At 51.9% G+C, this 11,194-nt stretch overlaps 1 protein-coding gene across 1 annotated transcript; it reads right to left on the bottom strand.

The window, feature by feature from the left end:
* Window positions 1-8,361: 8,361 nt before the first annotated feature.
* On the bottom strand, window positions 8,362-9,709 carry LOC122543575 (zinc finger protein 497-like). Its single transcript, XM_043682380.1, has one exon. The coding sequence runs from the start codon at window positions 9,629-9,631 to the stop codon at window positions 8,450-8,452; it is 1,182 nt and encodes a 393-aa protein (XP_043538315.1). The 5' UTR covers window positions 9,632-9,709; the 3' UTR covers window positions 8,362-8,449.
* Between the last annotated feature and the right edge of the window lie 1,485 nt (window positions 9,710-11,194).

The raw sequence follows: 11,194 nt of genomic DNA, 5'->3' as shown, positions 1-11,194 counted from the left end.
TTGAACCTGCGTTACCAGAGTCTCTGGATTAACAATCCAGTGATAATACCACTGGGCCATCACCTTCCCTTCAGTGATGTCGGTCACGGATGTTAAAAGCAAAACCGACCCAACTGCATGACGTCATCCCAGCATCTAGAACTCTGCCAAACCTGGCCAACACCCAAGGGACTCATCGACAGATGGAGAGACACTGTGCAAACAGACACTGGATCTGTTTGTACGTCAAGCCATCCAACCTGTTCTCGACAGTGTAGACTGACGTGCTATGTATGGTGGGATCTGGAGGATGTTTGGAGTCCCACCATTCCCCAGCGTTGTCCCAAAATTGGCAAAGTCCTCACTGTCAGGAGCAAAGATATGTCCCATTGGGTTGGACACGGCTGTGCTGCCTTCCTCCCAGCATCTGATGCTTTCCCAAGGCTTTCTGGCTCCTGGTTAAGTCGGACAAGGAGCCCTGAGTGTTAAAAAGGCCCATCGATTTTTGAGCTGTCGCGGGTAATGACAGCCTCGCAGGTGCTTTGATCAAACACACGAGAGTCCCATTCTCCTGCTGCCCCTTTTGTGATTTTCTATTGGACTGGATGGCGCTTTGCTCACATGAATACTGACAGAGGTTTTGAGCATTAAACACTGTACCGGACAAAATGCTTTCATGAACTATTCAGGCCCTTTGTTATCTCTGACTCAGCAGTGCTTGTGAAATGGAACTCTGAATCAATTCTGTCTCTAATGTAAAAGCACAGTTCCACGCCACCACAATTCCTTCTGAATCTGGAATTGATAGAATAATTTGACTTGCTTTTTTCAATGAGTTGGACTGAAGGGTCTGTTTCTGTACTGTTCAACTCTCAGCACTTAAAAGCAAACATTAACAGTACATGAGATCTAGTAAACAAGATGAACCAGTCTTGGTAGCCAGAGTAAAGCTGGGAGGACGGATCAGTTCCAGTGGACATGCCTGAATCCAAAAGGCCCTCATTGATTAAGGGAAGCCTGCAGCAACTACAGGGGCATCTCACTGAGCACGACAGGGGAGGGGGTCCGGTTTTGAAATGCGTTTATCGACTTAGCCTGGCTGGAAACTCAGCAAGGGGCACAACCTTCTCCGCAAGCTGGCGGGATTCACCTCCTTCAACCCCCCCCCCCCATACCTAAACCCAGTCATCTGTGCAAAAATGCTCCTGACTGTTTGTGACCCCCAGAGTAATAATGTTGGGGGTGGGTGGATGGGTGCAAACAAAGGAGGGGGACAATAATGAGGCTTGTTGATGGGTAGCGGAGTGGTGAATCCTCAGCTAATGAGCAGACAGGGAGATTATCAACGGATCAATTTGGACTCTGGTTATGAATGTGATACCCTTCGCATTACTCACTTCATGGAACTGGAACAAAACTGGCAAATTATTGATGTAATACAACTCTTGAGTGTTAATGGAAACGATTGGGATTTTAAAAAAAACAATTAGCCTCCTGACTGTTAACGCAATTGGCCACTAATTCATTATGCAACAGAAAATACGTCATTAATTGGATTAGATTCCCTACAGTGTGGAAACAGGCCCTTCGGCCCAACCAGTCCACACCGACCCTCCAAAGGGTAACCCACCCAGACCCATTTCCCTCTGACTAATGCACCTAACACTATGGGCAATTCAGCACGGCCAATTCACCTGACCCGCACATGTTTGGACCCTGATGAATCTTTTTTTTCTATCTGTTCAGGGGATTTGGGTGTTGCTGGCTAGGCCAGCATTTGTTGCCCATTTTTAATTTGTCCAGAGGGCAGTATTTCTGCAGGTCTGGGGTCACGTGTGGACCAGACCAGTAAGGATGGCAGAATTTCTTCACGAAAGCACATTAAATGTACCTACATCCACCACATCCTCTGGAAGTTCATTCCACACCGAAACACTCTTGTGTTTAAAAACAAAATTGCCCCCCTCCCATGTCTTTTTCCAATCTTTTTCCTTTCACCTTAGCAATATATCCCCCCGGTCTTGAATCTCCCCCACCGCAGGGAAAAGGACAGCTGTCTTATCTATACCCCTCATGACTTTATAAACCTCTTATGCTCCAGTGAACAAAGCCCCAACCTATCCACCTTCTCCTTTATAACTCAAACCCTCCAATCCAGGCAACATCCTGATAAATCTCTTCTGAACCCTCTCCAGCTTAATAATGACCTTCCTATAACAGGGCGAGCAGAACTGGATACATTGCTCCAGAAGAGACCTCACTGACAACCTCAACATGACGTTCCGACTCCGATACTCAAAGCTCTGAGTAATGAAGCAAGCGTGCTAAATGCCTTCTTAACCCCCCCCCTCCACCTATATATGAGGCAAACTTCAAAGAATGATGTACCTGAACCACTAGATGTCTCTCTCTCTCTGTTCTACAGCCAAAGCCCTACCATTAACTGTTTAAGTCCCATGCCCTTGTCTGCTTTACATCACATTTATCCAAATTAAACTCCACCTGCCCCTCCTCAGCCCGCTAACCCAATTGGTCGAGACCTCTTTGTAATTTGAGGTAACCTTCACTGTCCACTATACCATCAATCTTGGGCGTCATTCACAAACTGACTAACCCATGCCTTCTGTGTTAATGCACCAGAAGAAGACTGTAATCAGAATTGATGACAGTTTCATGAGCATCATGAGGCTCTTAGTACCAGGTTTTTCTTTTCCTCTTTTACCAACTTCTCGTTTCACCATCTGCCATGGTAGGATTGGAACTCAGGACCGCCAGAACCCTACCTGCATCACTGAATTAATAACCTAGTGATAATACCACTCGGCCATTATCTCCCCCCCTCCCTGACCACAATTAAAATTGAACTGCACAGCGCAGGAACAGGCCGGTCGGCCCACAATGTTGTGCCGAACGTGATGGAAAATTAAACTAATCCCTTCTGCCTGTCCTTGGTCCATATCCCTCCATTCCTCGTATATTCATGTACTTACCTAAAAGTCCCTTAAATGCCCCTATTGTATGCCTCCACCACCATCCCCTGGCAGCACATCCAGGCTCCTATCACTCTACGTGTAAAAGAAACACGCCCCTCACATCTCCTTTGAACTTTCCTCCCTCTCACCTTAAATGCATGCTCCCTAGTTTTAGACTAGGGGAAAAAATTTCCGATGGTCAGCTCTATCTATGCATCTCATAATTCTCTAGACTTCTACCTCCCCTCAGCCTCCGCCGCTCCAGAGAAAACACTCTGCGTTTTCCTAGCCTCTCCTTATAGCTCATACCCTCTAATCCAGGCAGCATCCTGCTCTGCACCCTCTCCAAAGCCTCCACATCCTTCTTGTAATGTGGTGACCAGAATTGAACGCAATACTCTGTAAGTGTGGCCGAGCCAAAGTCTTACAAAGCTGCAACATGATATCCTGACTCATGTACTCAATTCCCCGGCCAACATTTCTGTGTGCCGTAAGCCGTCTTTACCATCCTACCTACTCGCGTGGCCACTTTCAGGGAGTGGTGGACTTGAACCCCAACGTTCCTCTGTACGCTGTTCAGAGTTCTGCCTTTAACTGCACACTCCTCATAGAGTCATAGAGATGTACAGCATGGAAACAGACACTTCGATCCAACCCGTCCATGCCAATCAGATATCCCAACCCAATCTAGAGATCTCCCAAATTTCAGCCCCTCACACTTACCCGGATTAAGCTCCATCTGCCATCTGTTGCCTGTATCTGCAACTCTGTAATGCCTCAGAATCTAGAGGATTAAAATAGTAGGTGACTGTTTATTCACCCAGTCAGATCTTGGTCCTTGAGACAGCAAACAGCAGACATTTAACGTGGTAGTGCCCTGATTATTAATGCACATATCTCCTGAATATTAGGAAGCTGACGACCAAAGTCATCCATCTCTGAGCATCGATCACCGATCCAACAGGAGCCTGATTATAAACGTAACTGAATCTTAAGCACTAACACATCACGATGATGGACACCGACACAAAACGAATCCTGGTTGTCGAAGACTCTATGAAAAGTGAACAAAAGGTGTTCGTTTTCACAGGTTGGCTTTGCAGCGGCGATGAGACATCAGGGAGCCAGCAACAAAAAAGGCCAAGATGTTTTTAAGGGACCCATAGAAACACAAAAAAAAAATCAAGATGGGCGTGGATAAGATATAAGTGGGGAGGTTGTTCTCGCTGTTTGGGGTGAACCTAGAACAAAGGGGCGTAGCCTCAAAATAAGGAGGAGTGGATTGAGGACAGAGTTGAGGAGGAATTTCTTCACCCAGAGAGTTGTGAATCTGGAATTCCCCACCAAGTGTCTGCTCTGGCCCATGCAGAGGGAGAGCCAGTCAATCCCACTCCCTTGCCCAGTGAAGCGGTTGAGGCTACGTGGTTGGGTGTTTTTAAAGCCAAGATAGACTTTTGAACAGTGAAGGAATTAAGAGTTACGGTGAGCGGAGCTGAGTCCACCAAAAAGATTAGCCATGATCTTATTGGATGGCGGAGCAGGCTTGGGGTGGGGTGGGTGCAAACGGCCTACTCCTGCTCCTTCTATTCTCAAGAGCTTGTGGGCGGCACGGTGGCACAGTGGTTAGCACTGCTGCCTCACAGCGCCAGAGACCCGGGTTCAATTCTCACCTCAGGCGACTGACTGTGTGGAGTTTGCACATTCTCCCCGTGTCTGCGTGGGTTTCCTCCGGGTGCTCCGGTTTCCTCCCACAGTCCAAAGATGTGCAGGGTCAGGTGAAATGGCCACGCTAAATTGCCCGTAGTGTTAGGTAAGGGGTAAATGTAAGGTTATGGGTGGGTTGCGCTTCGGCGGGTCGGTGTGGACTTGTTGGGCCAAAGGGCCTGTTTCCACACTGTAAAGTAATCTAATCTAATCCATCTTGCTGGTGTGTTTGGAAACCGGATTACCGGGTGAATCCCTTCCTACACACGGAGCAGATGAACGGCCCCTCCCCGGTGCACGCGGGTGTGGGTTCCCAGCTCAGATAGTGATTTGAATCCCTTCCCGCGTGCCCCCCCCTCCTCCCCGTTGCTTGCTTCGTACTGGCCGGATGATGGGCTGCCGTCTTGTTCAAGGAGATGTGGGAGAAAGGAGGGAGTGGGATGGACTGGCTCACCTTCTGCACGAGCCAGATGGCCCCCATTTGCGCTGCAGTCTAAGATTCTATAACAGTTTCAAAATCCATCGTTGAGCACAAGAGATGGGCCAATCAGTCCATTGCACACTGTCTCCGAATGTGCTGCCAATCTGTCCCACTCCCTGACACTGAAAATCTTTGTTGAGTAATCATTCAGATCACTATTGGAAGTTGCTGTTGGATTTGATCACAGCAGACCTGCAGGCAATGTCTTCCAGATCATCAGAACTCAACTGAGTAAGATCATCTTCACTCTGGATTTTTTTTTTTGTCAATTATTTTAACGCTCTCTGCTTACTAACCATCCTGCCAGTGCGATTCACCTGTCCCTAAGCCGATGAAAACTGCAAATGCCTAACGGGTTCTTTTAGGGTCTGAGCAAAACGATTACAAAAAGACACGTGTGCTTAGAGGTGAAGTGAATTTATTAGCTGAATCTGTTTGACATATATTAGGAGAGGCTCAGTGGTTGGCACAGTGCCAGGGACCCGGGTTCGATTCCAGTCTCTGTGGAGTTTGCACATTCTTCATATAAATCACAAACAAAAGTGGACCCAGCACAAAGGTGCGGTGGCAGATGGGAGCCACAGTTGAATGAACCGCTGCCTTGGGGGTCTTCCCTCTTCATTCATCGATTCCCAACTGAAATGGTTTCTTTGAATATTGGAACATCAATCTGTGAAGGGAGATCCACGATTTTAGGTCATTCGCAAAAGAGGAGGTTCCTGCGTTCATTTTAGCACCTTTCATGCCCTCAGGACAGCCCAGAGTGGTTCACAGTATGGATTTTGGAAGGACGAGGAGAGGCTGAATAAACTAATGACACAATTTTAAACAGAGTTGAGATGTTAAGGGGTTAATTTGCTCTGCTGACCTTCAAGAAATTGGATACCACAGGGGAGATTGGTATGTTTCTGTCTTGCAGATACAATATTTTAAAAAAAAATGTCATCTCCTATTATTCGGATTAAAACAATACACTTCTGCCATCTTCTATTATTCAGAGTAAATTTACATTACTATATCCTATTATTCATAGTACGTTTACATTATCATCCCCTATTCAGAATCAATACGAACGCTGCAGTTAAAATTCTGACTACTCCTTACAGTTAAAAAACAAATTTACACCAGATCTTGCCATTAAGAGATGATCTGAATTAATTTGCTACTGGAGGTGAGGTGGTCGCTGGATTGTGTCTTGTATGGCATGTGACTGTAGGAGGAATGGTTGGGAGTTATCTGGTTATCTTGTACAAAGGAAGAATTGGTTCCTTTGTTCACTGTGAAATGCTTTGCAAGCATCGCGAGAAGTGTTGCATGAAGTGCAACAGGGTGACCAGGGGGTGCAAATAGACAAAGCGAACAGAGAGAGTGAGGGGCACAGGTAGACAGGATGGTTAAGAAGGCGCTTGATACCTTCATTGGACAGAGCATGGGGTACAGGGGTCGGGGAAATCATGTTACGGCTGTACAAAGTATTGGTAAGGCCGCATTTGGAGTACTATATACAAATCTGGTTACCCTGCTATTATTGGAAGGAATGTTATTAAAGTGGACAGGGTGAGAAGACATTTACAAGGAAGTTACTCAGACTGGAGGGTTTGAGTTACAAGGAGACGTTGGATAGGCTGGGAGTATTTTTTTCCCCTGGAATGTTGGAAACTGAAGGGTGACCTCATAGAGTCTTATAATAGGCTGAACGGCCTAGGTGTTTTTCCCCTCCCCTAGAGGGCATAGGTTTAAGATGAGAGAGGGGAAAGATTTAAAACGGGCCTTTTTTCACCCAGAGGGTGGTGTGTGTATGGAATGAGCTGCCAGACGAAGTGGTGGAGGCTGGTACAATGACAACATTCAAAAGGTGGATGGGGACATGAATAGGAAGGGGTGAGAGGGACATGGGCCAAGCGCTGGCAAATGGGACTGGATTAATTTAGGAAACCAGGTCAGCGTGGACGAGTTGGGCCGAAGGGTCTGTTTCTGTGCCGTGCGACGGGACAAGTTGATCAGACGGTTTGAAAAATAAAATCTAATGGAGTGTCTTCGGTTTCTCGGTGAAAGCGCAGAGTGGGAGAGGGAAGGAGTCGGTGGTGAATCATTCTCAGTCACCGATTCGGACTCTGCTAAAGTCGCGCCTCTCAATTCTGAGAACTGGAAAGTCCGAGAGGGTGCAGGGACGTTTTCCTACAGGGATTGGTGGGCGGGTGGAGTTGGTCGTTGAAGGGTTAAGTGGACATGAGGGTGAGCAATTGAAATATAAAGTGGAAAAGTACTTGAGAAACGGATTTCTGATGAAGGGCACTCGGCTCAAAATGTCTGTTCTCCTGCTCCTCGGATGCTGCCTGACCTGCTCAGCTTTTCCAGCGTCACCCTCTCAACTCTGAGGTCCTCACTCTCGCCGAAGATGAAAACAGCCTGGTTTGGCTGACACTGCGAAAACCGTGCTTTTACAGAGGTAACACGGGGCCGACTGGCGGATCTTTCCTGCAGAGGGGAATGGTGACGGAACCAAGTAATCTTGGATTCAGAAACCGTCCTTATGTCAGAGACTCTGCCCCGTTCCATTGGGATTCACTGTGGACTGGGATCACAGGAACACTGAGCTTCCCAGGGCATGCCGTAACGCAAGGCACGGTGACCTCCTTGTTCGTGGAGTTTAAGCTCGCAGTATTACTCGTTAGGTTGCATGTGTCATAGAATCACTACACAGTGTGGAAGCAGGCCGTTCGGCCCATCAAGTCCATGACGATCCTCCGAAGAGCAGCCAACACGTACCCACCCCCGTACCCTATCCCCGTAACCTTGCTTTTCCCATAGCGAATCCAGTCTCACCCACACATTCCTGGGGACTATGGGTAATTTAGCACGGCCAATCCACTCTAACCTGCACACCCCTGGGCACTATGGGTAATTTAGCATGGCCAATCCACCCTAACCTGCACATCCCTGGGCACTATGGGTAATTTAGCACGGCCAATCCAGCCTAACCTGCACATCCCTGGGCACTATGGGTAATTTAGCATGGCTAATCCACCCTAAACGAACCCACCTTTTGGACTGAGAGAGGAAACCCACACAGCCATGGGAGGGAGAACGTTGCAAACTCCACACAGACCGCCGCCCCCGAGGGTGGGATCGAACCCGGGTCCTTGGCACCACGAGGCAGCGGCGTTCGCTGCTAACTGAGCCTCTAACTTGTGTTCGAGACATTACCCATTGAAAATAAAAGCGTTCTAGACACAGCTAATTCGTTCGCCATTTATTCCGGCTGTAAACTGAGCTGGGAGGTCCGACGTGCGACTGACAGCATGCTCCGCACTCAGTGGTGAACCCGCTGGTGGGTCAGGAGGTAACAGGTCCGAGTGAAGGCCTTGCCACACTCGGCGCAGGTGAACGGCCTCTCCCCGGTGTGGACCCGCCGGTGCGTGGTCAGGTGGGAGGACTGCCGGAAGCCGGCCCCGCAGCGGGAGCAGCGGAAAGGCCTCTCCTCGGTGTGGACCCGCTGGTGGAGGATCAGCTCGCCGGCGCTCTTGAAGCGCTTGCCGCAGTCCCCGCACGGGTAGGGCCTCTCCTGGGAGTGGCGCCCCCGGTGGGAGGCCAGCTCCCCGGCGCTCCGCGCCCGCTTGCCGCAGTCCGGGCAGGCGTGGGGCCGCTCCTGGGCGTGGCGCCGCCGGTGGGCCCCCAGGTTCCCCCGGCTCTTGAAGCGGCGGCCGCACTCCGGGCAAGGGTGGGGACGCCGGTCGGTGTGGACGCACCGGTGGGACGCCAGCTCCCCCGGGCTCCTGAAGCGGCGGCCGCACTCCGGGCACCCGAAGGGCCACTCGTCGCTGTGGACCCGCCGGTGGGCCAGCAGGTTGCCCGGGCGCTTGTAGCCGCGCCCGCAGTCCGGGCACCGGAACGGTCTCCCCTCGGCGTGCACCAGCCGGTGCCGGCGGAGCTCCGCGGTGCCCTTGAAGGTCTTCGGGCAGTCGCCGCAGCGGAACGGCCTCTCCCCGGAGTGGACCAGCCCGTGGGCCGCCAGGTTCCCCCGGCTCTTGAAGCCCTTGCCGCAGTCGGGGCACCGGAAGGGCCTGGCCTCGCCGTGCACCCGCCGGTGGGAGGCCAGGTTGCTGGCGCTCTTGCAGCCCTTGCCGCAGTCGGGGCAGGCGAAGGGCCGCCGGTCGGAGTGCAGGCGCCGGTGGGAGGCCAGGTCGGCCGGGCCCTTGTAGCGCCCCCCGCAGTCCGGGCAGCGGAACGGCCGCTCCTCGGTGTGGACCAGCCGGTGCCGCAGCAGGGAGGAGGAGCGGGCGAAGGCCTTGCCGCACTCGGAGCAGGGGTACGGCCTCTCGCCGGCGTGGCCGCGCACGTGCCGCCCCAGGTCGGACGCCCGCCGGAAGCCTCGCCCGCACGCCCAGCAGGTGTGCGGTCTCTCCAGAGCGGCGCCCTCTTCCTTGGCGGCCGGGCGCTCTGATCCGGGGCTCCGAGCCGGTCCGCGCTCCGCAACTCCCTCCGCCTCTCTCATCGCCTGCGAAGGAAGACAAGGGTGAGGCCGCGCCGTTGAACCGAATCCGTCCGCCCGTCTCGGAAAGCGAGCGGCGAAAACGGTCGGGCTGTTGTAAATCAGGCAGCATCAGGAGGTGGAGTTGAGGGTGAACAGCAGTCCCCCCCCACCCCCACCCCCGAGGTTTTGGAGGGGGCCGGATTTGAAACCTAAGGGGGTATGGGTGCGTTCTGAGAAGATTCGTTTGAGGTTCTGGATGGTAGCTGAGCTGGAAGGCTCGTTTTTGAGGTAGAGTCAGAGAGATGTCCAGCACGGAAACAGACCTTTCGGTCCAACCCGTCCATGCCGACCAGATATCCCAACCCCAATCTAGTCCCACCTGCCAGCACCCGGCCCATATCCCTCCAAACCCTTCCTATTCATATACCCATCCAGATGCCTCTTAAATGTTGCAATTGTACCAGCCTCCACCACTTCCTCTGGCAGCTCATTCCATACACGTACCACCCTCTGCGTGAAACAAATGCCCCGTAGGTCTCTTTCATCTCTTTCCCCTCTCACCCTAAACCTAAGCCCCTCTAGTTCTGGACTCCCCGACCCCAGGGAAAAGACTTTGCCTATTTACCCCTATCCATGCCCCCTCATAATTTGGTAAACCCCTACTTCCCGAGTACGGTGACGGAACGTCTGAAAACCGACCTTCCAGCTCAGCGAGCTAACCTACGACCAGAACGAGAAGGCACCTTCTCAAGGCGTGGGGAGAAAGATTTAGAAGTGATCTGGGGGCTGGGGTGGCAAAGTTTTCCCACACGGAGGCTGGTTTGCGCGTGGGGCGAGCGGCCAAGGGGAAGTGGTGGGACCCTGGCACAGTTCCAAGATTTACAAAACCTTTGGGGTGGGGATGAACGGGAAGGGCTTGCGGGATTCTGGGCTGGGTGAGGCTAGTTGGAGACTGAAACGAAGAAACTGCGGATGGCTGGGATCCGAAGGGGACAGGCGGGAGGCTGGAAGAAGGCTGCGTCAGGAGGTGGGCAAGGCAACGTTTCTGGTGGGGTTATTCACCTAACGTTCACCAAGGGCTCCTTAGACAGCACCTTCCCAACACACACGCCCCTCTACCGTTTAGAAGGACAAGGGGCAGCGAGATACACGTGGAACACCACCACACACCCCCCACCCACCCTGCAAGATCACCCCCTTCTCCGAGCCACTCCCCGTCCAGACTCGGAACTGCATTGGCCGTTCCTTCCTGGGTCAGAATCCTGGGATTCCCCTCCCCCTGAGTCAACTCACAGGAGGTGGACTGCAGTGGTTCAAGAAGGCAGCTCACCACTCATCCAACCTCATCGAGGGGCAACTAGGGACGGGCTATAAATGTAGGGACCAGCCAGCTGTAACCCGCACCCCACAAAATGAGCAATTTCACAAAATAACTAAGAGAGAGAGTGAGCAGGCGGGATGATGGTTTCGTGGAGAGAGATGAGGGAGGGAGGTGGGACAGGGTGGAAAGTGAGTGTTGGACAGAGAAGGTGAAGCGAAAGAGACGTGGGTTGGGGGGGTGGGGAGAGAAAGGGGGGAGGGGAG

Source organism: Chiloscyllium plagiosum, chromosome 44 (assembly GCF_004010195.1).
Source record: "Chiloscyllium plagiosum isolate BGI_BamShark_2017 chromosome 44, ASM401019v2, whole genome shotgun sequence".
Classification (NCBI taxonomy): Eukaryota; Metazoa; Chordata; class Chondrichthyes; order Orectolobiformes; family Hemiscylliidae; genus Chiloscyllium; species Chiloscyllium plagiosum.
The sequence above is the reverse complement of the archived record's forward strand: the minus strand, read 5'-3'. Positions and strand labels throughout refer to the sequence as shown.